Below are 27,824 nucleotides of genomic sequence, written 5' to 3'. Positions count from 1 at the left end.
GCAGCGGCACCCTGAACTCACTCTCCATGTGTGTATCGTGTCCACACTCAGCCCTCAACTCACTATCTGTGTGTGAACCTTGTCCACACTCAGCCCTGAACTCATTATCCGTGTGTGAACCTTGTCCACACTCAGCCCTGAACTCACTATTTGTGTGTGAACCTTGTGCACACTCAGCCCTGAACTCACTCTCCATGTGTGTATCTTGTCCACACTCAGCCCTCAACTCACTATCTGTGTGTGAACCTTGTCCACACTCAGCCCTGAACTCACTATCCATGTGTGTATCTTGTCCACACCCAGTCCTGAACTCACTATCCATGTGTGAACCATGTATACACTCAGTCCTGAACTCACTATTCGTGTGTGAATCTTGTCCACACTCAGCCCTGAACTCACTATCCATGTGTGTATCTTGTCCACACTCAGCCCTGAACTCACTATCCGTGTGTGAATCTTGTCCACACTCAGCCCTGAACTCACTATCTGTGTGTGAATCTTGTGCACACTCAGCCCTGAACTCACTATTTGTGTGTGAACCTTATACACACTCAGCCCTGAACTCACTATTTGTGTGTGAACCTTGTGCACACTCAGCCCTGAACTCACTATCTGTGTGTGAACCTTGTCCACACTCAGTCCTGAACTCATTATCCGTGTGTGAACCTTATGCACACTCAGTCCTGAACTCACTATCTGTGTGTGAACCTTGTCCACACTCAGCCCTGAACTCACTATCCATGTGTGAAGCATGTATACACTCAGTCCTGAACTCACTATTCGTGTGTGAATCTTGTACACACTCAGCCCTGAACTCACTATTCATTTGTGAACCTTGTGCACACTCAGCCCTGAACTCACTATTCATGTGTGAACCTTGTCCACACTCAGCCCTGAACTCACTATCTGTGTGTGAACCTTGTCCACACTCAGCCCTGAACTCACTATCCATGTGTGAACCATGTATACACTCAGCCCTGAACTCACTATCCATGTGTGAACCTTGTCCACACTCAGCCCTGAACTCACTATTTGTGTGTGAACCTTGTGCACACTCAGCCCTGAACTCACTATCAGTGAGTGAACCTTATATACACTCAGCCCTGAACTCACTATCCGTGTGTGAACCTTATGCACACTCAGCCCTGAACTCACTCTCCATGTGTGAACCCTTGCCACACTCAGCCCTGAACTCACTATCCGTGTGTGAACCTTGGCCACACTCAGCCCCTCCACGATGCAGCTTCCTCATCTGGTGCCTTCTGTTGTGGTTCTTCCTGGTAGTGCATAGGTACCATGTATATGCTGTGCACAAACCATGTATATTTTATGCACATGCATGTACACAACTATTAGACCTACACATCTTGGAACGGTTCCTTGAATTTTATTTTTTAGGACGCAGAGTTAGCAGTGGTATTGGACAGATGCTAGTATACTCTTTTGAAGTTGCCATCTGGACAGACATGTGAGAGAGGAAAATGAAGAGAAGGCATAATCACCCTTAGGGCCACTCCTCTCTAGTTACGAACAATAAGAACACACCCCATGTGTGCCGCAGTGCTCGGCCATGACAGGTGAAGGTCGTGGCTTCATTGCTTTTCTTTAGATGACTATGAATAAAGCACAACAGAGAGTGCACTCCGAAGGAAACAGAATTTCTTTAAGATTCTAGTGAACGTGGGCTCTAAGCGTACACACGGCAGATATAAGCAAACTTATAGACAAATGCTGCTCTAGGGAGCAAGCCCTTCGGGGTGTATCTGCAGCCCAACACAGTAAATCCAAACACAGCCCTTGTTACACTCAGGCCTGATCCGCCTGGGCCCGGATCAGAGGCTCTGAACAAGAGGAATGCACCAAAGACCCCGCTGGTCCCTCCACCCTGTTCTCCACAGCTCCTTACAGTGAACGGAAAGAGCGCACACATGATTTCCTGGGAAAAAGAAAAATGAAAACCAAAAACAGCAACAACAACAAAAGCAAACCACCAAAGCCAGGTAAAAAGGCTTAGGGTTTGAAAGGAAGAAACTGTAGGCATGACTTTAAAACTGTCTAGGGTCTGAGATGAACATTTCCTGCCTCGAGTGCTTCTCCTCAATACAAATGAAGACGGAAACATGAATGGACCCACTAGGTCTGCTCGCAGTGAAGCCCGCTGTGCAGTTCCCCTCACTCATCTTCCCGAGCCCCACTAGGGCAGTTGTGACCACAAGGTCCAGGAACGATAGAGAAATCACCCCAGTTCTAGCCTTCCACCAATGTGTGTGAGGCCCAGGGATCTCCAGGCACCACGGAGTGACCACTACACCCGCTGGCAGTGTTTCGAATTTCTCTCTAATGGGATGTGTACCTTAGGCCTATCTTGTCGGACACTGAGAAGCAGGCCATAGGCATGGGAAAGCTAGTTCAAAATTTGATACTCCATTATGATCTGTTCAAACCACACAGGCAGTAGAGCTTGAGAAATTCTACGGGAAATGGGTTCCTATGTCCGCTCTGTCACCTACTAACCGGATCAAACAATGGGCAAAAGACCTAGGTAAGCAGTCAGCTCTTCCAAGCCCCACGATGTGAACCTCCAGACCCAGAACCAGGGTGTGAGGCCAGACGAGGTTAGAGCTTGGGAAGCCTGGCCTGCCGCTAAGCCCTTGGCTCAGGCAGCACGGGTTTTAGTGTGTCTTTTTGACTTATTATGATAATGTTTAATTTATAAAACTTCAGAAGAGACAGATTCATGGATATTTTAAATTGAAGATTTTTTTAAGTCCATAGGGTTGCTTATCTGTGGCAATAAAATTTAAGAATTATACTCCAATCTGTATTTATATTATTCATTAATTTATTCATTTACTTTGGTAGGAGTACCATGGTATGGTGTTTGGCTGCTCTGTTTGCTTTTGCATTAATTAAAAATATCACTATGAAATTTCCAAGTTTCTGAAAGTTAGCTTGAATAAATGAGTTTATCTAACTAAAACAAAATATTTTCTTGTTTTAATAATCACTGAACCATTTCAACCAGTCTCTCAGTGATGTTATGTTTGGGAGGTCAGGGCCCTAGCTCAGCCCAAGACACATAAACAAACAAAAGCTGAGCTGTCATCATATTGATCTCCCAGGGCACGGGTCACTTGACAGCTTGGCTCTCGATCCGTAGAGCAGACCTGCCCCAAAGGGCCGAGAACTGTAAAGAAACACTTACACTCCTTCTCAAGGTATTTTGGGTAGATTATGCAGCTCCCTACAGTCTCTGGATTGATTAAGCTCTATTTATATTAAATAACTTGCTCTTTGTGGTTATCTTGCTGTTGTTCTTGCAACTTACGCTAAATATTTTTTTTTTACATATCTTATTTTAACCTGAATAAAATTTATTCTTACTTTACAGATGAAAAATCAGGGGTGAGTGGGGCCGATAAGCGTGCTCCAGGCTTGTAAGAGGCAGGCCACAGCTCTGCTTGACAGTGAGCCAAAGGGCCGTGTACTCGCACCGTGTGCCCGTTGACCTGGCTACTGCGGATGACCCCACACCTACTGCAGCACGGCCTTCACGATCTGACACAGTCAAGTCGAAGCATTTGTGTTCTTATGAGATAGGACTCCCGAGAAAGGAGCTCAAGAGTTCTACGGAAAGACCCTGTTTCTGAGTTAAGAACCACACAGTGGATGCCAGCATAAGACTGGCCAGAAGGTGGCGCCCTCTCATAGCAAAGCCCTTACTGTTTGCTGTGTCTACTCGGACTCTCATCACGGCTGGTCTTACCAGTCCCCAATCCTTGCTTCATTAGGTCCAGGACACACAGGTTTGTATAATCTTTTAATATTCAGTTTGCCCAAAATATTTCTATAACTCTTATCAGGTGACAAAATCACTTTGCTAGTATGCCTACCGGACAAAGCATATAGAACTTTGCTTTAAAATATAAACATTAAGTATCTGCTTTTCTATTTTTATTAAAAGTGTGATGAAGGTGGTTTTTCAAATTCAAAGAGAAACTATTTAACAAATAATTGGAAAAAAAAACCACTGTCACATGAATGCTATGTAATTGCTATTCCTTTCGGTTAGGCTGTTGATTCCATACTGGCTCTCAGTGCTTCTAGAACCTCTTTGCCGCCTCGCTGTCCTAGCCCCCTATAGTCCAAGCAGACAGCCATTGCTGCTATTGCTGCGGTCATACCCTTATTCACGCCTGCCAGCTCTGACTCGGTGGGGAACTTGCTCACCTGTATCTTCTCCGTCATCTCCGCTCGGTGGAGCTTACTCACTTCAGAGTCAGACCCAGACTAACCACAAATTCAGTGTGTGAGGACAGAAGGGAGAGGGATGAGAAGAGCAGGGAGACGCAGGACAAGTCTTGTGAAGACAGAAGCTGAGATTTAAATGGACTCCACTCTGGGTGTTTGCATTATTAATAAATCACCATGCGCACTGTTACCTTGGAAATTCATTTTTTAAAATAAGAGGTATTAATTAGAATTTTAAATTGCTAAGCTGAATTTACATAGGGCTTTATATAACCATAATCCATCATCTTTAAAAAGCTCAGGAAAGCCTCGTCTCTATGGGTTAATTGTGGCTGTGTTTAATAAACACAGGGGGAAACACAAAGGCGTGAAGACCTGGGGCTGCTGATCCAGGTCAGCAGCACAGGAAGCATTTTTTACAGAAGAAAGCAGAGTTACCGTTCCCACCTCAAATCCATGGCATAAAACTTGAGGTGAGGAGCTGCCGTCTGTGATTTGGAAGCCAATCCAGGGTCTCGACTCCTCAGCCCCAGAAATTCCAAAGGCTGCTAAAGGTTGTGTTTCACTGGCCTTAGTAATATCAGAACGGAGAGAGCCAGAACTCAGTGTCTGAGCAGAATCCCTTTGACTTCCACAATCAGTAACCAAATTCCGGAGCACACAGCTCTGCATCAAGCTTGTGACGCTCCAGGAGGCAGGGCAGGGGCAAAGATGGAAGAGAGTGTGGCAAGAGGAACAGCGGTGAACTCACAGAGCACACAAAGTTTGGACAGGTGACTTGCACGTATTCTAATGAAAAGCCAAGAGCATCTGTAAGTTGTCCTGGACACACTGGCTGATGGAACCATGGGCCTGTCACCAGCTGACTTGAAACATAAGGTGACACAGGAGTCACCTTCCTCTCCATCCCTTTGAGTCTTCCCAAAAGGCCCTTCTCTCCTGGCCTTCCTAACACTGAAGAGGACACTGGCTCAGCAAAGAAGTGCTGAATCCATCTTGAGTCTTTTCTTCTGAAAGGAAAGTTGAATGAAGAGTGAAAACGGCTTCTAGCTTGAGAAGGCTGCTTGGTACCACTGAGAGGAAAAAGAGAACCAAGTGTCTGGAGCACGACCCAATCTGCCCAGGTACTGAACTGCCATTAGTTAGATCTCAAGAGGAAAATTACTGCCATGAACCACTGTCCCCATTTAGCTGTGTTTTCAAGGTTTAATACTGTAGCAGGAATAAGTATATAATTTGTTTCATGGTTATAGACACACATATTTTTAATCCATGCACCAGTGGATAGTATCTGAATTGTTCCTTGTCTTGACCTTAACAATAATGTTGATTAATTCCTGACTGCATTATAAATATTTATCCTTATTCTCACAGGTAAGTGTGTGGCTCTTACCACATATCAAATAAACTTTTCTTCCTTTTTTCTTTTTCTTTCCTTTTTTTTTTTTTGCAATAGAACATTACAAAAACCCCACAGCCAGTCAAAAAGTAGATAACAAGTAATTGCGGATTGTGGAATGGTTAGCCAGATACACCTACAACATAATTCCTGTGCCTAAGGTTCACCAAACATCTCAGAAGAGGGAGTGAGAAGATTACACAAGCCAAAGGACCAGGAAATCTGCTGTGAGAATGTATCTCCTAGAAATGACAGGAAGCTACACCCTCAACAACACGGATACCGAAACAAGACCAAGACAACATAAATAGACATATGAATGGGGAGGGGAGAGGTCCCACAGCACCCCGCTTGTAGACAAAGAGCTACAGACAACTAAGGAATGCTGGAAGTGGGAGAGATTCCTTATTGGTTATCCAGTATCAAGTCAGCCATGAGAATCATGTATGCAAGTCATACCCAAAGGAGCTAGCAGGTTGTATTTACATAATTAAGGGTGTGTGTGTGTGTGTGTGTGTGTGTGTGTGTGTAAAACAATAACAATGAAAGAAAAAGAGGCTATGATTTCAAGAGGAGGAAGGGAGAAACATCAGAGGGATTGGAGGGAGGAGAGAGAAGGTGGAAATGATGTAACTTTTAAGTATAACACACATACACACACACACACACACACACACACACGAATAATGCTTCTATGAAAACTCAAAGTCTTGTGTGGGCGTATGGCCATGTCCCGAAGAAAGACACTTAGGAATGGGTCTCATGGAGATTCTGTTTAGCTTTTGAGTAACTGCCTACTCAAGATTTTTCAAAAATGTCCTTATACACTGCATTCTCATTAGCAGTGTAGAGCACTTGTATAAACTCCTAAACTCTTATCATCTGCTTTTTAACCACGGATCCTCGTTAGTGTGACTACCATCTCCCAGTGGCTGATGGTGTTCACCATCCTCATGAGTGTGACTGTTACCTCCCAGTGGCTGATGGTGTTCACCATCCTCATGAGTGTGACTGCCGCCTCCCAGTGGCTGATGGTGTTCACCATCCTCATGAGTGTGACTGCTACTTCACAGTGTCTGAGGGTGTTCACCATTCTAGTGAGTGTGACTGCGACCTCCCAGTGGCTGAAGGTGTCTACCACCTTTTATAGGTATTTATACGTCATTTTAACATCTTCAAAATTTTTATTCATTTTTGCTGTTGAATTAGAAAAAATATGTATTCAGGGTACTAGATTCTAAACATACACACACACACACATATACATACACATGTGTGCATGACTTGTAAATATTTTCTCTTGTTCTGTGAATTGTTTTTCATGTTTTTGATGATGTCCTTTGAAGTGCAAACATTTTCCACTCCAATTCAATTTAATGTGTATTTGAATTTTTTTCCTTGTCCTTTTGTTATATGCCTCAGACATCAGGGATCATTCCAAGGTTCTGATGATTTACACCTATCTTTCCTGAGTTTTATAGTTTGAATGTTAACATTTAGGCATTTGATCTATTTGTATTGCTTTTTGTATAAAGCATGGGTTAAGGGCCCAGATTCATTCCTTGTTTACAGATATCAAGTTGTCCCTTGTTCATGTTTTGTTAGGATTTTTCAGTGTCACCGAGGACTTGAGTGTAGAAAGGCAGATGCTGGGATGTTCCTAAGACATCATTGATAAGGCATGGTAGGCTGTGATGTACAGTCAGCCTGACATTCATGCTATCCTTTCCTAATGTCAACATTTATGAAATGCTGGTTCTGAAAAGTCAGAATTAAAGTAAACCCGAGTCATTCATAAACTTTCAAAATGCTATAAACACAAAGACCCTCAACAATGGTGTCTAATGAGAGTTTCAGAGTGTTTAACATCCAGTGGCGCACCAATCAGATTGCCCACTGGGAAGATGTTTGAGTGGAAGATCAGAGGCCAGTACACGGCATTCACAGTCCTGGAAACTCGAGGAAGTCACTGCAGTAACCGGGCAATTCTGGAGCAAAAGGAAGCCTGAAAGACAAAGATACAGAACAAGGAGCAAATGTTCTCAGGAAAAGGAGTTGTTTGAGCAGATACCAAAGAAGGCCAAGGTCAGAGCATTAGAAAGCAGGTCAGTGTCAGGCCCGTGTTGACGTTGACTGTAGCTCATTGTTTTGTCTGCTTAGTCACACGTACATATCCGACTGACATTTGAAGATGGGTGCTGCCAGAGATTTTCCTGGTTATCTTACGAAAAGCTAGTCAACAATTTTGAAGAGATAAGCCCTCAGAGTAAGGTTGATAACAGGAACATTTTCCTCTTTGCTTAACATTTTACATAGGTGGCGTAGTGTCCTAGTAGCATGACAAGGAACTACTTTGACCAGTATCATCATCATAACCATAAACTGTGTTTGAGCAAGGTACTGTGCCAAATCCTCACAACCCAACGAGAAAGAAGAACCAAGGTACTGTGCCAAATCCTCACAACACAACGAGAAAGAAGAACAAGAACACATGCATCAAACAGTGAAGGAGAACTTGAGGCTGAAAACGGTAAAAGCTAACATGAATTAGTCACCAAGTGGGAGAAGATAGCATGGAGGACAGATTGCTCTGTCCTTAGACAAATGGGGTTTGTTTCATTGAGAATGAAAGACCTGGTTTAGATTTCAAATGACAAGCGCAAGTACATAGGAAAGGTCCGTGTTCTAGGCAGCTTGTCCTGAGTACACAAAGATCTAAGAACTGCATTTACGCTTTATAGCAGAAGGTGGGGTTTGTAGAATAGAAGTTTTGAATTGGGAGCAATGGCCTTAAAATTAATCTAGGGAGGCATATTGAGGATAGATTGTTAAACACTAAAGAACTTGGACTTTGTATAGACAATTCAACAGTTACTGGAAGTTACTAAGACACTCACTGTTACAAAGCAATATTTAAAAAATAATAACATAACAAACATAGGCTAAATAAAATCAGTTGCCAGATGCCAGGTGTGGGAAGTGACTGTATCTTAGAAGATGAGTCTGGGGAAAGAGGCATAAAGAAAAGATCCATAAGCAAAGAGGAAGAAGAAGGGAGGTTCAAGAACTGAACATGGAATGGAGCAGAACATTGAGGCAAAGGAGGGGGGACCAGAAGAGTGATGTCTGTGTTTGTGGTCAACATCTCACAAAGGTTGGAGACTTGGTCCAGAGTGATGAACATGGGACTCCGGAAAACGACAGATGGTCACTTTAATAGCTAACTTCACATGGAGGGTGAAGGAGAGAAGCGGGCAGGTGACATCTCAAGGCTGCAAGTTCTGCCAGAAGACAAATGAATGGTATAGCCGACAGACACGGAAGTTCATAGGGAATCATTTTCTACGTGCAAAAATGGAGCTAAGGGAAGACAAAGCTGAAAATATGGCCATTGACAGTCACCAACAGAAGTTCACCTGAGATGCTGCAACTATAGGAAAAGAATAGGAGGAATTCATGTCACACAACAGGTTAACAAGGATGGCAGTGCCAGGTATGGGCTCTGTCTTGTAGTTGTTTACAAGAAAACAGTCAGAAAAAGATTGGTTACAACCGCAACGTTCATGCTGTTGTTGCTCCAGCAGATGTATCTCTCGCCAGGCCAATCACTGCTGTAGCTCACAGGATTCACAGCTGGGTAAGATGACGATTACTTCTCTTCTCTAGCACAAGTTGCGTAAGTAGATTAAAAACAACAACAATGAAGAAGAAACAAAGTTGGATAGGTAGAAAGCTAGGTGTGGATCTGGGAAAAGTTGAGGGCTGAATGTGATCAAAATACAACGTATAAAATTCTCAGAATTAATTGAGATATTATTTTCCAATGACAAAGAATATTTGTTTCCTAAATACTGTGCTCTGGCATCAGTGGGTCACAATCTGTGACATCTTACGCACAGATTCCTAAGCTGGGGATGGGATACTCCATTGCCAGAGAGGAACAGTGAGGACCGGGCACAACACCAGGAAAGTCGCTGGCTTTGTGGCTGTCTCGCCACACACACAGGCACCGTCTGTGCTTAGAGGGGTGGGTGTTTCCTCCAAGAGAAGCAGCAGGAGACTTGGCCTTTCCACATTAATTCAAGAATGAATTTTCATCCTTTGCATTTGCATTAAAATGATTTTAAGAAGCACTTATTGCGTCTCTGCAGGGTCTGCTTCTCGCTGTGCAGAGATATTAGTATGGCAGCTGACCCATTTTTCCTGAAAGGAAGCAACAGTCAACTCTGGCGTAGTCAATGGCCGCAGTCCAAGGATTTGCTTTGGATTGTGCAGCACAAGCAAACTTCGTAAGACTTCCGAGAGGGACAAAAGTTAAAATCATCATAGCCACCCTGGAAATGCAAAACCAGAGGACAGATGGTACAGACCTGTATTCATTCTAATGTTGCTACAGATGTGATATAAAGTATGTTTAAGAATGACCTTTTCCTTCCTTGGTGACTTTGAGTAAGTTCCATACACTCTGTAACATGAAGCTGTGTAATTAGAACCTTCCATGTCTGCCAGTGAGTTTCCCAGAGTGCACTTCCTCCCCCGAATGAATTTCCTTTTCGTGAAACGACACGCGACAGGAACACTGCCTTTTTGAAAATGGAGTTGCTACTGAAGAACGGAAAATATCTTAGAATATCTTGCTCAAGATTCTCAAGGCGTAAAATAAAGACTGGCAAGAATCAGCCTCCTGAGAAATGTTTGGCAATAAATAATGATCATTACAAGAGACAGAGAAAGTGCTTCTCCCTCTCTGGCAACAAAGTTCTGATCAGAGCTATTAAAGCCAAATTATCAGCCCTTTTGGGGAGTCAATATTCACCTTATTTAGACTGTGGAGTGTATTTTACCAGTATGTTTTATATTCATGTGTGTGTGTTCCAGGATGCTGTCTGTATTTCATTTTTTTCCTTTTTTTCTAGAAAGTATAATTGTAATGAAACGTTATTGAAGTCATAGACATTGTCAGCATACTCAGGAGATCAAGAAAATACCAGCTGTGGTCATATGGGAAACACTGAAAATGATTTCAAATCAGAGAGGTCTAAGCAGGACACAGAAGGGCAGGTGACGGGGCTGGGGACCAGCTCTGTGGCAGGGCACTTGCCTAGCGTGAATGAAGCCTATGAAGGTGAGGTCTGAATCTGACACCAAGTGCCACAAAGAACAAAAAGTTGATGGTACATGAGAAATAGGTCAAATGAAAGTTCCCTTTTACCATCAAAGACAGGGAAGAAATTCTGAGTTCCTCCTTAAGGAGCGGCAACCACATTCTTGCTGAGATCCTTTTCCCAGATCTGCCTTTTTCTTTCAAATAGCCAGGCAGCTGTACCCTACCCACAGTCTGATGCTGAACACAGTAAGCCCAAGCCTGAGGCTTCAGTGGAGGGAGATGTCACACAAGCTTCATGTTACTGAGTTTAACAGTACGGAGCCGGTTTTTTCTCTGCTCGCGGTAAGGATCCTTTCCTCCCTACCCTGCCTCACCCCCTTTCCACAGACTCCAATATTCTCCCTGAAGCCGAGGCATCTTGTGGGGACATTGGCTCTTATGCTCTTCCCTAAAGACAACATGTGCAGTGTAATCTTTCTCCAGACTGTCCCAATCTATCCCAGCTTCACGGATCGACTTCCTTGCCTCCTTGCCTGTGTTTTTCTCCTGCTAGGAAACTTCACTTGTTCCTTAGGTCCTGTCATTTTACTTCTCCTAAGATGTTTAATTTGGTTATTCTATTATAGCAGTCTAAAAAAGGAAAGTGTTTTAGTACATCAATAAGTATTGTCTTGGTCAAAACAAACAAACAGGTTAAGCTTTTCTTATTTTCTGACTTTATTTGTGATTTTCTTGGAGTTTTTTTTTCTCTGTCCATATCGTCTTCCAGATTTCTCTCTTGCTAGTTGGTTTGTGGATCACATAGTTAGCGTGCAAATCTAGAATCAGTGGCAAAACATTTCTGCTTTGGTCCAAGATGGAGTCATGGGGACCAGATGTACCATTCTAGCTGAAATACTAAACACTAGCTGTTTGAATAAAAGAAAATCTTAAGGTGAAAAATAGCAGTGGCACATGAGAGAGGGAAGACAAGCAAGAGGGGCCCCCCATTGTCTCAGACAAGCAAGAGGGCCCCCACATTGTCTCAGACAAGCAAGAGGGGCCCCACATTGTCTCAGACAAGCAAGAGGGGCCCCACATTGTCTCAGACAAGCAAGAGGAGTCCCATATTGTCTCAGTCTGCAGCCCCAGGGAATTCCAGGCTGTGACACAGAAGCAAACCCAGGCACTGCACAGCAGATGTGGGAGAGGAAGACTCCAGAGGAACCAGGCATTTGGATCTCATAGGCATCCACCGTCCGGATCAAGAAGCTACCAAGACCAAGGGAAGAACTCGTGGATGGGATGACTGATGCCAGTTATGGGCGTTCTGCCTGTTTCTATCAGACTGCTCAAACTCAATGCAAGGCCAGATTACTGCAGGAGAATTGTTCAGAACGCCATACTGATCGTGTCCCCGAAGCAGGAGCTACCCGGCCCTGACTGAGTGCTGCAAGACTGCCGGTCTGGAAAACTTGTAGAAACATCTGAGCACAGTGACCCTGCTGTAATCCAGACCCTTGCAAAGCTGAGGCCGAGGTGTGAGGATCCGAAGCTGTAGGCCAAAGCCCACACAGGCACAGAGGCAAAGAAGAGAATTGGTGAGGCTGGGCTTCCCTGGGGACTGGGCACAAAGGAGTGATCATACTGCGTGGGTTTTTGTTGCCTTTTGAATAGAGCAGTGGTTCTCAGCCTTCCCAATGCTCTCACCCCTTAATACATTTCCTCATGTTGTGCATTTTACCCAGTGGAAGATCCAAACATGAGACATGAAGAGGCTATGAAGGGGGTAGATCAGTGCTCTCAAGGCAAGCAATCCAAGTCTTATGCAGTAAGAATCTCAATGAAGAAACTGAAAACTTAAAAAGACTCAAGTATACACCATAGAACTGAAAGATACATTTTGGAAATGAAAAACGGTTGGCCTGGTCAAATAAAAAGTGTTAGTGAATTTGAAGATAGTTGAACCAAAAAAAAACCATAGAGGAAAAGAAGAAGAAGAGGAGGAAGAGAAGGAAAAGGAGGAGGAGGAGGAGAGAGGAGAGAGGAGAATTACACCAGACAGAAATACAGGTCCACGCAAGGAATGTAGAGCTTTGGGGAAAATGCTAACTGTGTGAATGAGCACACTTTTGTCACTTAAGTGACACAAAGACCAGTGGCTGAATAAAGGCCAAACGTGTTATGTACTTCATAACTCACGTAAAAGTGAAACAGTAGCTGGAGGTCAGGGGGGAGAGAGACAGGCAGAGAAGTGCCCTGCTTCCACTTTAATAAAGCCTGACAAAATGCAAATTAAATACAAAATCAGTAGAAGAAATGAAATAATCAAATCAAAGCAGAGGTAGGAGACACTTCTGGGGGCGACAACTGTTTGCTTTCCTGATGGTGGTGACAGTTTGATGAGCATGTATGCTTGCCAAACATCAATTTCAATCGTATTTTGTGTCAGTTCTATTTCAGTACAGCTGTTAAGCGAAGACACAGAGAAAATTACAGACGAGGGTCAATCTCGTGCCGACTCTAAGATGAGGAAATAAAACTGTCTCAAGAAGAACCATGTTGCCTGAGGAGCGTCCCACAAACGTTTGTGTGTATATAAGACCTGCCAAAAGGGGAACTGTCATGGTGTGATATTTGAAATTGTAACACGGCTGATAGAATCTTTCTCAAATATTTTCTGATAATTCCTTCAAAAACTCTCTAGGATGAGCTCCTCTCAGAACAGTATTTCATCTCTTTGTCTGTCTCTGACCCACTGATTCTACTCGGAAGCGAGGAGAAAGCGCCAGGCAAAAGATGCAAGGCTCCATCTCCCCAGTACACTTCAATTTGCATGTGGAGTTTCCACCTGGAAAATAGATACAGGTATGAAAACCCCTGACTGCTCCATATCAGCACATGCAACGTAGCAATACTGCAGCATACCTATAATATGTCAACTTGAAGTCACACGGTCGCCTTTCCAACTCTCTTCTAATGGTTCACGTTTAAAAACATGATGCCATACTGGAACAGTGCAAACTGTAACTTGTACTTGTCGTTTCTCTGCTTTACACGGTCACATTTCTTGATTATTAAGAATATAATTGGAAGTAGATAATGGATGGTCTAACAAAACAGCCCAAAGTAATTTAAAAGTTTGGTAATTTTTAAAAGGAATTTGCAGCGATCTTCTGAACTAATCTATCACCCGTGTACCGGTCACTAGTATGCTAGACTCCTTGGCTCAGCATCACTGTGAGTCAGTTGAGAACTTCTGCATGTACAGCGAGCCACACGCAGATGGCATGTGCAAACCCAGAGACACGGGCCCAGGAATTTAAACAACTCGGGGTAGATAGTAAATGAACTAATGACCATTTGGAGATGTATTGGTTTACTTTTAGAAGAAAAAATGGTATTATAAAATACTGAGGTGTCTATTCTGGAAGCATCCGGTCTGACGTTTGCACAGACCATCATGTCAGTGTGAAGGGAGGGGAAGCCTTATCAGTTATAACAGTTCTTTCTCAATTTCTGTGTACATAGTCCTGCTATGGCTGATTTCAAGTTACTCTAACTGTACTCGAAGCTGGAAAAAGCACACAATCAGCTCTTCTGAGCTTGATAGTGAGCGGTGAGAGCATCCAGCGGAAATACCTCACATGTGACTATAGTTCACCCCAGTCTTCTAAGAGAAAAGAAAAAACTAAATCCATGCATTTTATTCCTTATGGATGGCTCTTCAACTCTGAAGCTGCCTTTCAACCCCTGAAAACATTATCTTTAGGAGAAATTACCCAACACCAGGGATTTGAAATATTGGGCAAATTGACTCCTTCTTTCAATCGCAGTTATCCAAAATGAACTGAAGCTAAGAGTTGACTGTAAATTCTCTAACAAATGAAAAGTAAATCACACAAACAAGACACAACGTTTCAGTACTGATCCCAGACAAGATTGGTTGTTAGTCAGAAGGGAGAAGGTTAGGATAAAGCCACACGTATCTCCAATCCCAGACTTTGTGTGCTCCTCTTTGAAGTGGATGTATGGGGCTTCGGTTGGCAATTTTCTTAGGGAACAGCGTCACTTTGCATTAATAGGAATTAATAAGGTGAGGGAAAAAGCCATATTTTTACGGTGTTGTCCACAAAGAGAAACTTTCTCCCAAGCCTTATATATAAGGAAAACTAACAGAAGAAAGGAAATTTATTAAAGTGGAAGTTTCAACCAAAGGGGGAGAAACCAAGAGCAGTAACAGCTCCAGCATTTTAACACAACCATAGCAAAGAAATCATAGGAGTAGCAAAAGAGCAGACATATACCCAAGTTCTGAGTCTGACTGCAGCTGCAGCACTGAGGGGTCTGTGTCCCACTGCAGGGTCCTAATCGCGCAGCACAAAGGAAAAAGAACACAGAGAATTAACAAAGGAGGAGGGCAACAACGGCACAAACCAAACCGCGACATTCGTCAAGGCAAGGGCATGGGCGGTACACACAGAACATCCCCTCCCCCCCCACCCCCAGGGCTTCTGACAAGAAAGTGAGGGGCCTGCCTCTCCTTAGAGGAGCTGTTTGATCTGAGAAGATGCAGCCATGTCTGTGGAAGAAAGCCAAGAGCCAGTTACTCCAGTGCACCACACGCACACGCACACACGAACGCACGCACACACACACACACAAACACACACACACGCACATACACAAATGCACACACACACACACATGCACGCACGCACGCACACACACGCACGCACACATGCACGCACACACACACACACAGACAAACGCACACACACACAAACACACACACAAACACACACACGCACATGCACACACACAAACGCACACACATGCGCACGCACAATTTGTACTATAAATTCACTGACATGAGTGTATAAGCTGCTACATATCTCTCTGACACCTCAGAGCCCAAACACTTCTTGTAGTTCTAAGCTCTTCCATGGAGTGAAGAGAATTGAATACAGTGGACAAGGGCAGTAACATCTGGGAAAGTCAGGCTAAATGGAGCCTGACTACAGGGTCTCGGGAGCCGTTGGCTTCCTCGGGTCAGTTTCTACAAATATAGTGCCATTACATTGGAGACGGGTGAGTCATTTGGTCTATACAGATTGTACCAAAATGGTCTCCGATGTTATCATTTGTCTCCAAGGTGCCAGGGATTAAGTATGTCTTATTTCTTCTATATGTTTTATAACACGTAGCACAGAATGTCAGTAATTGTGAAGGCATCAACTTTCCCTTTCTATAAATAAGCTGGGATAATGAGACCTTCCTCATGTAGGCTCTTTACATTTTTCAACAAAGACTATGTCCCAGTGAAGCAGGCATGAGGTTTCTCTGAGAGACAAGACAAACACTGTGTCTTTGCTGTTGGGCATGTGTGCGCCAAATCAGGCTTGACTTACCCGCTGTGTGACCCTGGGGATGCTGTTCAAGCTCTCAGCCCACAAAGCCCTCTACTCACTGAAAATGAAGACTGAAAAGCAGTGGCGTTGGCATCACTTGAGAGGTCACTGGAAGTACAGACACTCAGGCCTCACCCAGACTTACTGGCTCCACACTGCAGCTTCACAAGGTTCTCAGCGCACTGAGCAGCTTAAGGGTTGAGAAGCCCTGCTTGGTTTCCTTTGTTGTAAAGACTTACCCTGGTTTACAATGTTATGCGTGCTGTGCTTACAGTATCTTCAGAACTCATTGATGCCCTCTCTGCTAACCTACTTTAGGATAAATTGTATCCACTTCTTCCGCCAGATACCTGCTTGGCTCAGGAACGCGCTGCCTTCAAGCCTTGCTTCCTACGTTCCTTCCTTAGAGATCTTCCGTTTCTCTATCAGCTCCTAGGTGGCACTTCCTTACTATTGTTTCTTTTTATTCTTCTCCCTCTTCTACATAGTAGCCATTCTTTCCTGAGATTTCATTACTGCCATTGTTTGATTTTGGACTGGAATCTCTGCACAGCTGGTGCAAACACATCCCTAAATGATGGGGGGGTTGTGCCAGGTCCCACACCTGTCACAGACGCTAATGTAGTGGAAACACTGCTGAACGAGTGACTGAGTGAGTCTCCCTCTGACGGTCTGCATGGATTAAACACAAGTCTACCTAGAGAGCACATACCACAATCTGATAACCATTAGCTAGGCTTCTTACTACCAGTAACTTCTTTTTGAGTTCCCGCCTTACATGCCTGAGAGTTGCATCAGCTCTGCTTGCAAAGGTAGAAGGAGGAACTTGCAGAGATTTTCTGTTTAGCTTTGGCAGTGTGCTTGGCTTCTTACCTGAATGTTCTGAAAGAAAGATGATCATCGAAGGCCAGTACAAACATGAACCAGCCACTGTTTCTCAGAGCAGCAATTCCAAAGCTTTAAGGCTCATGTTGATGATCCCAATTTTTGTTTATAGGCCAATTCTGTGCTAATAGAGATGTGGTGGCCTGGGATCTTACATTTCAGACAAGTTTCAGGAGATCTGAATGGTGCTTGTCTGTGGCTCACACCAGACATGAGGGTTTTCATCTTGGTCCTGAACTACTGTGTGGGCTCAGAGGAAGACAAAATGCAGACTCCAGCACAGAAGTTCTGCTGTTGTGATTCTGGGATGCAGTCTGAGAGTTTGTGTAAGTAACAGCTTCCCAGAAGGTAAAAGCAGGGTTGACTGTGGGGCAGGCTCCAAGGAATGACTCTACACCCAGCCGCTGCTCTAGGAAAGCCACTCTACCTGTTCTAGATGACGGTTTCACTTTGCTTCAGACAGTAGCAAGATGGGAGCCATTATAAACATTTAGAGAGATCTGTGCCTCTGTTACAGACACAAACGAAGCCTCCTGCTCTTACTGACTGAGAAGCAGTTTCATGTCACTGGTGACAGCCAGTGTGCCTTCAGGTTTCGTTTGGAAATAATGACCCTCCTTGGAATCTTCCACTCCTTCTGCATAAGAAGAATGCAATTATAAATGGTCTACCTCTTCTGCTACCTTCTGGGCCTGCCATACACCTGGGAGTCTACTAGTCTTTGTATTTCCATCAGAATCATCTGCCTAAGAAGTGAAGATCACCTGATGCTTGCACTGTAAAATATCTACTGTAGTTTAATCATGAGCGTACTGTGTGTGTCTGTGAGTGTGTGCACATTGTAAAATATCTACTATAGTTTAACCATGAGCATACTGTGTGTCTGTGAGTGTGTGCACATTGTAAAATATCTACTATAGTTTAACCATGTGCAGATTGTGTGTGTCTGTGAGTGTGTGCACATTGTAAAATATCTACTATAGTTTAACCATGTGCAGATTGTGTGTGTCTGTGAGTGTATGCACGTGTGAACCACAGGGCCCCTTGGAGACCAGAAGTGAGTGTTGGATCTCCTGGAGCTGAAGTTATAGGTGGCTATGAGCTGTGCAACGTGGGGCTGGGAACCAAACTCAGATCCCTACACAAGCAGCCCATGCTCGTAACTGCTTACCTGTCTCTCCAGCCCTAGGTGCTTCCTTTCTAACCAGAGCAACAGAGGTGTTATATGCAAATAGGCATGTGGCAGCCATGTTCTGCTCCACCAGTTTATTCAGCAAGAGAAACCCCAGGCACCATCAGCACAAAGCTACAGGGAGAGGCTAAAGCCAAGGGCATTACCACGTGTGCTATTTTCATTTTCTTCTCATGTTCCATTATGATCTGTGGAGAGGGCAGATTTACCCACAGTGCACATTTTTTTTTTTTGTTTTTGATTTTGCTTTTAAGTAAAAACTCCAAGTCAGTTCCTTAACTAGGCAAACACTGGTTTGTGATTCCAAGGATGGCCTACAACCCTGTATTAAATGTTCACGAGGTTATCTCTGTGCAGACTTACAGAGTAACTAGAGTAGGAGGCCGCATCTTAGGGAGGGCTACATCTGGACCTCAAGGTTTGGGGCTCTGGGTGTGGCTTTAGTACCATCAGGCAAATCTCCTGTATCCAACACAAAAAGGAGTGGGCCCAAAGCCCTTATTTTAAGAACATTAACAAACAACATTTTGGCTCTCCATCCTCTTCTGGAATACTTTTATTGAACCTATTGACAAAAATCGCTTTGGAACTTTATCAAGTTACTCTATTATTGAAAGCAAAACGCTAGGTTAGCCTACAAGCTTCTTGGAGGATTTGAACTATTTCAGGGATTTTTTTTTGTAGAAATGAAAGTAGTATAAAATATTATCATATCTTTTTCATGTGAAAATCACTGCATTTACTATGATAGTTTTATTTTCAGTTTTTCTGAGATGGCTCTTTTAATGCATGCAGGACACAGCACAGAATATTTTTGATCAGGACACTTGTTTACTTATTCAAGGAACAATTATTATGGGCCTAGTATACAGAACACTGTGATGAAGGAGTAAAAGAATTCCCGCAATCTGCAGTTCTCTAAGGAGTGACAGAATGCGCACAAATGGCTTTACAGGACAAGGTAGAAAGCAAAGCAGGATACATCGCTGGCACCCCAGATGTGCAGCGGGGGGCACAGTACTTGCATTTAAGAATGTGACATTTATCAGCTGGTCTCAAGAACAATGGCAATGGGTTTTTGATCCTACTGCATGTACTGGCTTTGGGGGAGCCTTGGCAGTTTGGATGCTCACCTTACTAGACCTGGATGGAGGTGGGTGGTCCTTGGACTTCCCACAGGTCAGGGAACCCTGATTGCTCTTCAGGCTGCTGAGGGAGGGGGACTTGATCGGGGGAGGGGGAGGGAAATGGGAGGCGGTGGCGGGGAGGAGGCAGAAATCTTTAATAAATAAATAAAAATAAAAAAAGAATGTGACATTTAAATAAGGGAAATGAGGCATATGAATATTTATACTTAATTATATACTGATAATATATGCTAAGAGGAACTCAATTCCTGTCAGTTGTGCGGGGCTTGGCATAGTTAAAAATTTCAATTAATATTAGATGGCAACTAAATATATGCCATAAAAGGGATTAAAGAGAAAAGCAGTTTTCAGGCCCTCCACTGAGTGATTTTTCTTATGTCTGGTTGGCTATGGGTTGGGCCTCCTCTGTCATATGGAAGCTAGAACAGGAGATGCTCTTTCTCCATGGACATCAGCGATCCTCCCAATGGTCTTGGCCTCCGAATGATGGAGTTAGGTTTGAACACACGCTCACTGTCACCAGTGCCTGTTTTACTGTACACGTATATGAGGCCAGACTTCAGCTGCCAATTGACCGATGTATCCTGAGAACAAAAGCTTCTAGGTCAAGGAAGCGTACAGACCCAACTGTCTTCTTATCAAGAGCACCAGCTACCGTGGAAGCCAGATGGCCAGCAGAGCCTTTGAATTTAGCAGAGGGGAAGTTGGATATTTAAACATTATAGACTTCCCCGACTTCCTTCAAAAACACTTTCATCCGTCACTGAGAACATAGAGACTCCCCACTACTGCCATGTCTCTCCTCTAATTTGTAGGCTGAGAAACCTAGCTCTTTCTTATTAATGCTTCTCTCCCCATCTCCCTTCCTCCCTCCCTCCTGCCTTCTCTCCCTCCCTCTGTCTCCCTCTTTCTCCCTTTCTCTCCCCCTCCCTTCTTACCTCTCCTTTCCTTTCTCCCTTCTTTCTTCTTCCTGTTCTTTTTAATAAACTAAGTCAATTAGACTTCTGTCCAAGATTCCTGCCTGGGAAACCCTTCTGGTTTTGTTTGCTTGCTTTAAAGCCACGTATTTGTCTCCTCTGTTTATTTGTAGATGCCTTCTTGGGTTAACAATCTATGAGGAACCCTCACAAGGGAACCACAGTTTGCTCAGATACTGATAACCCAACAACCTCTTCCCTACTCTGTACTAAAGATATTGAGACCCTATAATCACACGTTTGGGTTGGCAGCTGTAGACATGCCAAGTAAGGTCACTTTTATCAGCTTTGTTTAAAATACTTGGCAGAGAAGCCTTCCATGTCGTGTAAAATAGCCACTGGAGTCCAAAAGTGTCAGATAATATACCCACTCTTATCTAATCCTAAAAAATTTGTTTACAATTAGAAGGTCATTTTGGTTTTCTATATATATATTTGTAAAGCAAAATGGCAAAAACATAGAAATCTTTAATATAATATTTGTTTAATCAAATCTAGCAGAACCTCAAACCCCTTAAACCCTTTACTAATTTACAATTCTCTTACTTCTGATAAGATTCCCTTTTCAATGGTCTGACTTCATTTACAGACTTTCATCTTGTCAGAGAGAAATTAAAAATTAAAAACTAGTCATAATCCTTGTACATCAGTTGGAAATATATCTTAGGTGGGAAACGCATGCTATCCAGGTAGCATATGCAAGGCCACATGGGGAGTAATTCCTCCCTGTTTGGTTCTCATATTTCAAATGGTGGTATACCTACTTTTTCAGTCTTTATTACACACCAGAGTAGAAAAATTTTAAATCCCCCACCAAACCTTCATTCTCACTGTTTCTGGGTCTTGACTCATAAGAAAGGGTCCAATGAGAATTTAGAAAACAGTAACTAAGAACTGCCATCTGTGATGCCAACAACCAGAACAGCCAAGCCATCGCCACACTGCTTTTGACATTTACATCAGTGCAATTTTTAAAGCAGTATGCTCATGGGCAGCAAGAGCCATAACTGAATTGAACTGGGACAAGTGTTGCTTCAATAAACTCAGTCTGAAAATCAAACAGCATCAAAACAGTAGACTCATAAGGAGAAGATGATGGTGATGATAACGGCAGTGATTGCAGTAATGTCTTGTTCAAGTTCTGTTCCTCATCCTAGATCTCTTCTATACCACGGGATGTCTATCCAGGAGTGTACTGCCTCTTCTTGCTTCTGTTCCTTACCTTCTGCCACTGTCACTGCCTGACCCCTACACCCTCATCACCACTGAACTCCGCATCCCCCCTTTTCAAGTGTGTATTGGATGCATCTGTGGAAAACCTACCCTTCCTTCCTTCATCTGTCTTTCCAGTCCTCATTCACTCCCACAACCCTAATTTAGACTTGCAGATTTTCTCTACCTGATCAGTGGCTCCACAAATTATTGGCCAGATCTTGAAAACCCAAAAATGCTGTAACCCGGGACTCATCTCAGACTTGTGTCCCAGGTTGAATTTTAACAAGCTAAGTGAATTGATGACAAGGGACAGGTGTGGGAACTAGTGATCAAAACTAGTATCCTTCCTATCTATCTATCTCTATCTATCTATCTATCTATCTATCTATCTATCTATCTATCTATCTATCTATCTATCTATCTATCTATCTATCTCTATCATCTATCTATCTATCTATCTATCTATCTATCTATCTATCTATCTATCTATCTATCTATCTATCTATCATCTATCGACCTATTGATCTATCTATCAGTATCTACTATCTATCTATATAGTCTGGTATCTATCTTCTGTTTAATTTACATTCTGCATCCCATCTTTCTGATGTCCCTCTGCTCTTTCAACATTTCCAAAACATGTGCATTAGGGAAGGCTCAGCTCAAAATACCTTTGCCTATAACAATACAGCATTCAGAAACAACTTGTATCTCTGTGAGGCGAGTGTTCGAGAAGGACCTTGGCAGTGCACTAACTGATTCTCTTCCAGTCTACAGTCCGCTTGACCAGGGTTAACAGCCCTCTTCTCATTGCCTTTCACAGCAGGGCCAAAGACTTTGCTCTGAGCCCAGGAACCGGATTTCTGTTTTATTTTTGAAAGACAATATTCACCTTGTTCTTTAGTTCCTTTAACAATGGCCAAGATGTCCTCTGGGGGTGGCATCCACCTTCATTCAATTTGTCCAGTATCTTGTCCCTCTCTGGATCATAGCTGCCTTGGCTTTAGTTGTGCCTTCATTTTTACACCAATCTCATCCAGATTTATGTAACATGCATGCACACACACACACACACACACACACCAATAAACATTTTCTAAGCATCTAATATGTATCACTATGGACAGTAATAATAAGTTAAAAATCACCTGTCCTTATCACAGTATCACAAACCTGTTTACAGGTGTTTTTGAGATAATGGCTTACTGCATTACTGTTTATCTTTGTTAGTACCCATGTTTAAAGCTATCAATTACAGCAACATCTCCTTAGGTGGCTTCATTAAATCTTCTAGAAGGAGGCTCTCTCTGAGAAAGTATCACCTTTGAACACAAAGGAGTTCTAAAGATCTGGTATAGTGTTATACTTATACAGACCATAAGTATCAACTGTTTATTGACAGAAGTGATGAATGAATGAACCAATACACGCTTTTACCTGCATTTCCTGCAGATGGCTGTGAGGTGTGTGGTAAGCTTGTTAGAAATGAATAGTTTTTATTTTCTTCATTAAAAAAAAATAAAAGACTGCATTGCAACTTGATATACCATGTTTTGTTGATATCCCTGGGAGGGCTGCCCTTTTCTGAAGCGAAATGAAGGAGGAGTGGTTTGGGGTGTGGTGGGGACTGGGAGGAGAGGAGGGAGGGGAAACTGCAGTCTGGATGTAATGTATGAGAGAGAGAGAGAGAGAGAGAGAGAGAGAGAGAGAGAGAGAGAGAGAGAGAGAGATGTCTGCCTCAGTATTTAAATATCTTCCAGTGTTTTACTTATGCTTCTATTAGCATATATTGTTTCCATTGTGACATTTTCATGTATATAACGCACTTTGATCCTCTTTACCCCCATTATGTACTCTGGTTACCCTCCCACTCCTGCTGACCCCCTTTCTCTGCGCAGCTCGTCACCCTCCTGCTTTTCTGTCTTTTTGTGTGCTTGTGGTTGTGTGTGTGTGTGTGTGTCTCAACATGCTAAAGAGTGCGATTCTGTATGTCTTGCTGCAGTGTGGGCTCAGAGGAGATTTCAAATTTACTTTCCCTCTGAAGGAGAAAAACCCAGCGTTATACTCATGGCTATTCTGCCATGATTGGCTGAGGATCAAGAAGTGTCTATCTTCTTGGCCCAAGGCAACCTTGGTGATTCCCTGCAAATGGGGCCAGGCCTCCAATGTGCTGCTGTTCTCTCCAAGATGGAGAAACGGGTCAAGGCCGCATCACAGAGTCCTCCCATGTGCCACAATTGTCTTAAACTCTGTCTTCATTAGCTCCTAATGAAATAAGGAAAAGAGTTTGGACTAATACGACATAGTACCTAGCAAAAATCTCTAGTCAATGTCTTACCCAGCTACCTAATTTTTTTTAAAATTCCATTTACAGGAACAAAACAGGGGCATTTTAAAATCTATCTCATCACTCTGTCACATTCATTAAAATAATGTCAAGTAAGGATGATGTTTAGATAAGTTAATGTTTTACTTTTCCCCATCCCAATTATTTTTTTTATTTGGAACTGGCAACGATGTGGATAAGGATTTTCTTATGTTAGAAACAAAATTGGAACATAGAAATATATGCTCCAATCAGGTTCTTTTTAGAAAGCCTTTTTCTACAATTTTTTGTATAAGAATTCTTTCACTAACACTTGAGCCCTAATGCAAGGTTCCACTGAGGCCTCGTGAAGCTACTGGGATGTCCGTCTGAGCTGGACCCCAGATTAAATGAAGAATTTCCATTGTTCCACAAGGACATGCTTTTTCCAATCTTACACTGAAGCCTACTGGCAAGCAAGTGGTTTCTCTGGAAGGAGGCGCAGCATCCATTGCCAAAACAGATGCTTGATTTGTGAACAGTGCCATAAGAGGTGAAAGTTTTAACTGATCAATTAATGTGATACATAAGGAAGAAAAAAAAACTATATTGTGATCTTAGTTGCCAAAGAATGTGACCTTCAAATATTTATGTTTTTTTATTTTTAATTATATGTATGTATATCTGTGTGTAGGTGTGTGCCTCAGATGCTCTCTTAGGCCAGAGGAAGGCACTAGATCCCCTGGAACTGTTGTTACAGGTAGTTGTAAAGTTAGCTGTCATGGGTCCTAAGAACTGAACTCGGGTGAATCATCTCTCAAACCAGAGGAGACTGAATTTTAATCAGCTTTAAACTCATGTCTTCAGATTCTCTGAAATCCAATGAGCTGATAGCATCCTGTGAAATTCTCCTCCTATACTGACAATGTAGCATTGTTTGAATAAACACAATTTGATATTATTCGTTTTCGGTAGTAAGAGGGCCTGCTTGTTTCATTCCCGGCTGCTTAGCCCCCAAATAATCACACAGAAACTGTGTTAATTAAATCACTGCTTGGCCCATTAACTCTAGCTTCTTATTGGCTAACTCTTACATATTAATTTAACCCATTTCTACTAATCTGTGTATCATCATGTGGGTGTGGCTTACTGGGTAAATTTCTGTCCATCTCCGGCAGGGCTACGTGGCTTCTCTCTGACCCCACCTCCTTTCTCCCAGCATTCCATTTAGTTTTTCCCACCTAGCTCTGTTCCTCTATAGCTCTGTTATAGACTCAAAGCAGTTCCCTTATTAACCAATGATTTTTCACAGCATACAGAGGGGAATCCCACATCACCTCCCCTTTTCTGTTTAAATGGAAAGGAAGGATTTAACATTAACATAGTAAAATTACATAAAACAGTTATCAAGCAAGAATTCAATGGTAATCACAGCAAACAGAGGGAAATCCCCTATCAATTTTTCTCTATAGCTTTTGGTTATTTTGTTACTCTTTCACCATTATTAATTCTTTAAAACCTTCCCATTAGTTTCTAATTTACCAAATCACCAAGAGAAATGACAGTATTTTCGTCCAAGTGGCTAAAGAGTGCCTAAGCCTTATGCAGTTTCAGAGAGTCTTGGTGAATCAGATTGTGAGTAAGAATAAAAGACCTAAGTGTACTCCATTGGGTGTTAAACCCCTATAATTATTCATTTTCTGAAGCCATTCAGAGAACCAAGTGGTGTCAGCACAAGTTTCCCACCATCAAATATTCCAAGCAATTTTAATTTCCTCAGATGATCATTCCCTGGGTGGTAGATCAGAGAAGTGCAGACTATACCACATATGTGGATGTTATGAAGTATTATGTCAAGAGCAAAAAACCTGATTATGATCTCCATGGAAGGCTAACTTTCTAGAGCAGAGCTCTGGACTCTAATCTGAAATACAGGAGGATCTAGAAGTCGGGCATACTCTCATCTTTCCCTTGGGAACTCTGCCACCTGCCAAAAGTTTCAGCGGTCACTTCTCCTGCTGCATTTGGGGTCATCTGGGGAGGGGTCTCACCTTCTTAAATAACAGATATTGATACATGGGAAGATAGGTACCAATTCCAAGTATGATGGGATTATGCTGGAGGTAATTAGGGAACTTGGAAGATGATATTGATATTAAAGATAAGTTGAAATAGAAAAATAAAGATACTTGATGAGAAAAATAGATGAACTAGTTAGCATACACAGGTGTTATTCATTGTATGTGAAACACCATAGATAATGAGAGAATCTCATTATAGAGATGAGAGAATATACAGTAGGGTGCTCATCTTCGGTGATAGGACAATGATGTTTTTATCTCCTTTTTATGACTTGTTTATGTTTTATAATTATATTAGATGCAGAAGCAACATTTCAATAGCGATTATTAAGAATAAAATATCAGGTCGTCGGGAGATAACTCATAAACTTGAGGAACAGAGTTTAGATCCCCAGCAAAATATGATTAACCAGGTGTGGGGAACACATCTACCACCCAGTGCATGGGCTGGGGCGGAGAGACAGGGGGATCACTACCTCTCATTGGTCAGCCAGCTCACAGGATTGGTGAGCACAGGTTCAGTAAGAGACCTTGTCTCAAGCAATAAGTAGCGAGCAATTGAGGAGGACAGTGTGCATTAACCTCTGGCCTCCCCCCACGCATTCACACTCACGTGCCCATGCACAAGTGCAACCAACACCACACACATACGACACACTCCAAAAACAAACACATGGAAACTTTAAGCTCTAATGAAATACTGAGTGAGATGAAATGCCCCCATTTATTAATAAATAGAACTTGATGATGATAACAAAACTACAGATGGTCAACAAACATATTCGAAAACAAGGTAGCAATTAATATTATGATCATCCTGCATGCCATTTATTAAAAACAAGCACCGGAGACCTCCTTTTCTGACTATGCTGATTATATTGTTGATGTGCTAGAGAATGCTGCTATCATCACAATAGAAGATCGTATAATTACAACTACAGTGTGAGGTTTTTATAGATGGAGACATTTTGGAAAGTTCTTATTATGACTCAGCCTTGAAATCGGGGTGAACCCTGTGAGATCAATACACATTCCATACATTTCAGGGCAACACAGATGTTGGTGTGACTGTGTTTTTGAAGACTTAAAGCTCCCACAGCAAAGCAGGAGGAGAGAGTGAATACAGTCCTTTATGACTGAGATGGGCTGAATGAATCGTGTCATGTATAGAGTACCTTTCTGGCTCATAATCTGAAGGTATATTTGCATGGCTTGGGTAACTCTAATCATGCAGACTTTGATCTAGCTGTGTCCTGGTGTTCAAAAATTTTTACACACTTATTTAGATGAAGATACAAGTACGTAAGTATGCTTATCAAATTTGATAATGACATCTACATGCTCTATGAGAAGAAATTAAGATCCCTTCCCGTTTGATAAATACCTAAATCAACATGTGAAATAGCATATGACTACAATAACAATAAGAGCTGATTTGCAATGACTACATCATGCTCATTCAACTGCTTTGCCAACATAGATTTCCCATTTTCAGCATAACCTTCTGAGGCATTTATGTTAATTATTTGAGATAATATAAAGCACAGGTATAGCTTATGAAAACTCAAGTCAATCAGCATAGTGAAAACATGAGCTTCGGTTATGTTCCGTGTGAACTTGAGACAATGACACATGCTCGTGAGGCTTCAATGATGCCGTCAATTCAAAATTGGGGCAATAGTTAATTCACAAATTCAAGAACATTCTCCCAATGCTTACTACATGGATTCAATTTCAAATTCAGTTCCCATCTTCAAGGAATAGGGGTTTGGATCCTTCAAGCATCCTCTGACTGTGTGCAGTAATAACTACACTTAGCTCTTTGAGATTTTTATACATTAGGCTACTCTTGCATTTTTAACCAATGATAATAA

General features: G+C 42.5%; 1 protein-coding gene across 5 annotated transcripts in view; it reads right to left on the bottom strand.

Moving 5' to 3' along the window:
* Nucleotides 1-27,824, bottom strand: part of Dync1i1 (dynein cytoplasmic 1 intermediate chain 1) — a 292,628-nt gene that overhangs the window by 218,756 nt on the left and 46,048 nt on the right. For 3 of the 5 annotated variants that reach the window (XM_075953459.1, XM_075953461.1, XM_075953460.1), the window contains exon 5: nt 15,044-15,103. The exons of the other annotated variants lie outside the window; for them this stretch is intronic. In XM_075953459.1, coding sequence (XP_075809574.1) covers nt 15,044-15,103 — 60 coding nt within the window. The remainder of the gene's footprint in view (nt 1-15,043; nt 15,104-27,824) is intronic. 5 annotated transcript variants of the gene reach the window in all.

This window comes from Microtus pennsylvanicus, chromosome 19 (genome assembly GCF_037038515.1).
Source record: "Microtus pennsylvanicus isolate mMicPen1 chromosome 19, mMicPen1.hap1, whole genome shotgun sequence".
Lineage (NCBI taxonomy): Eukaryota > Metazoa > Chordata > Mammalia > Rodentia > Cricetidae > Microtus > Microtus pennsylvanicus.
This window is presented reverse-complemented; position numbering and strand designations above follow the sequence as displayed.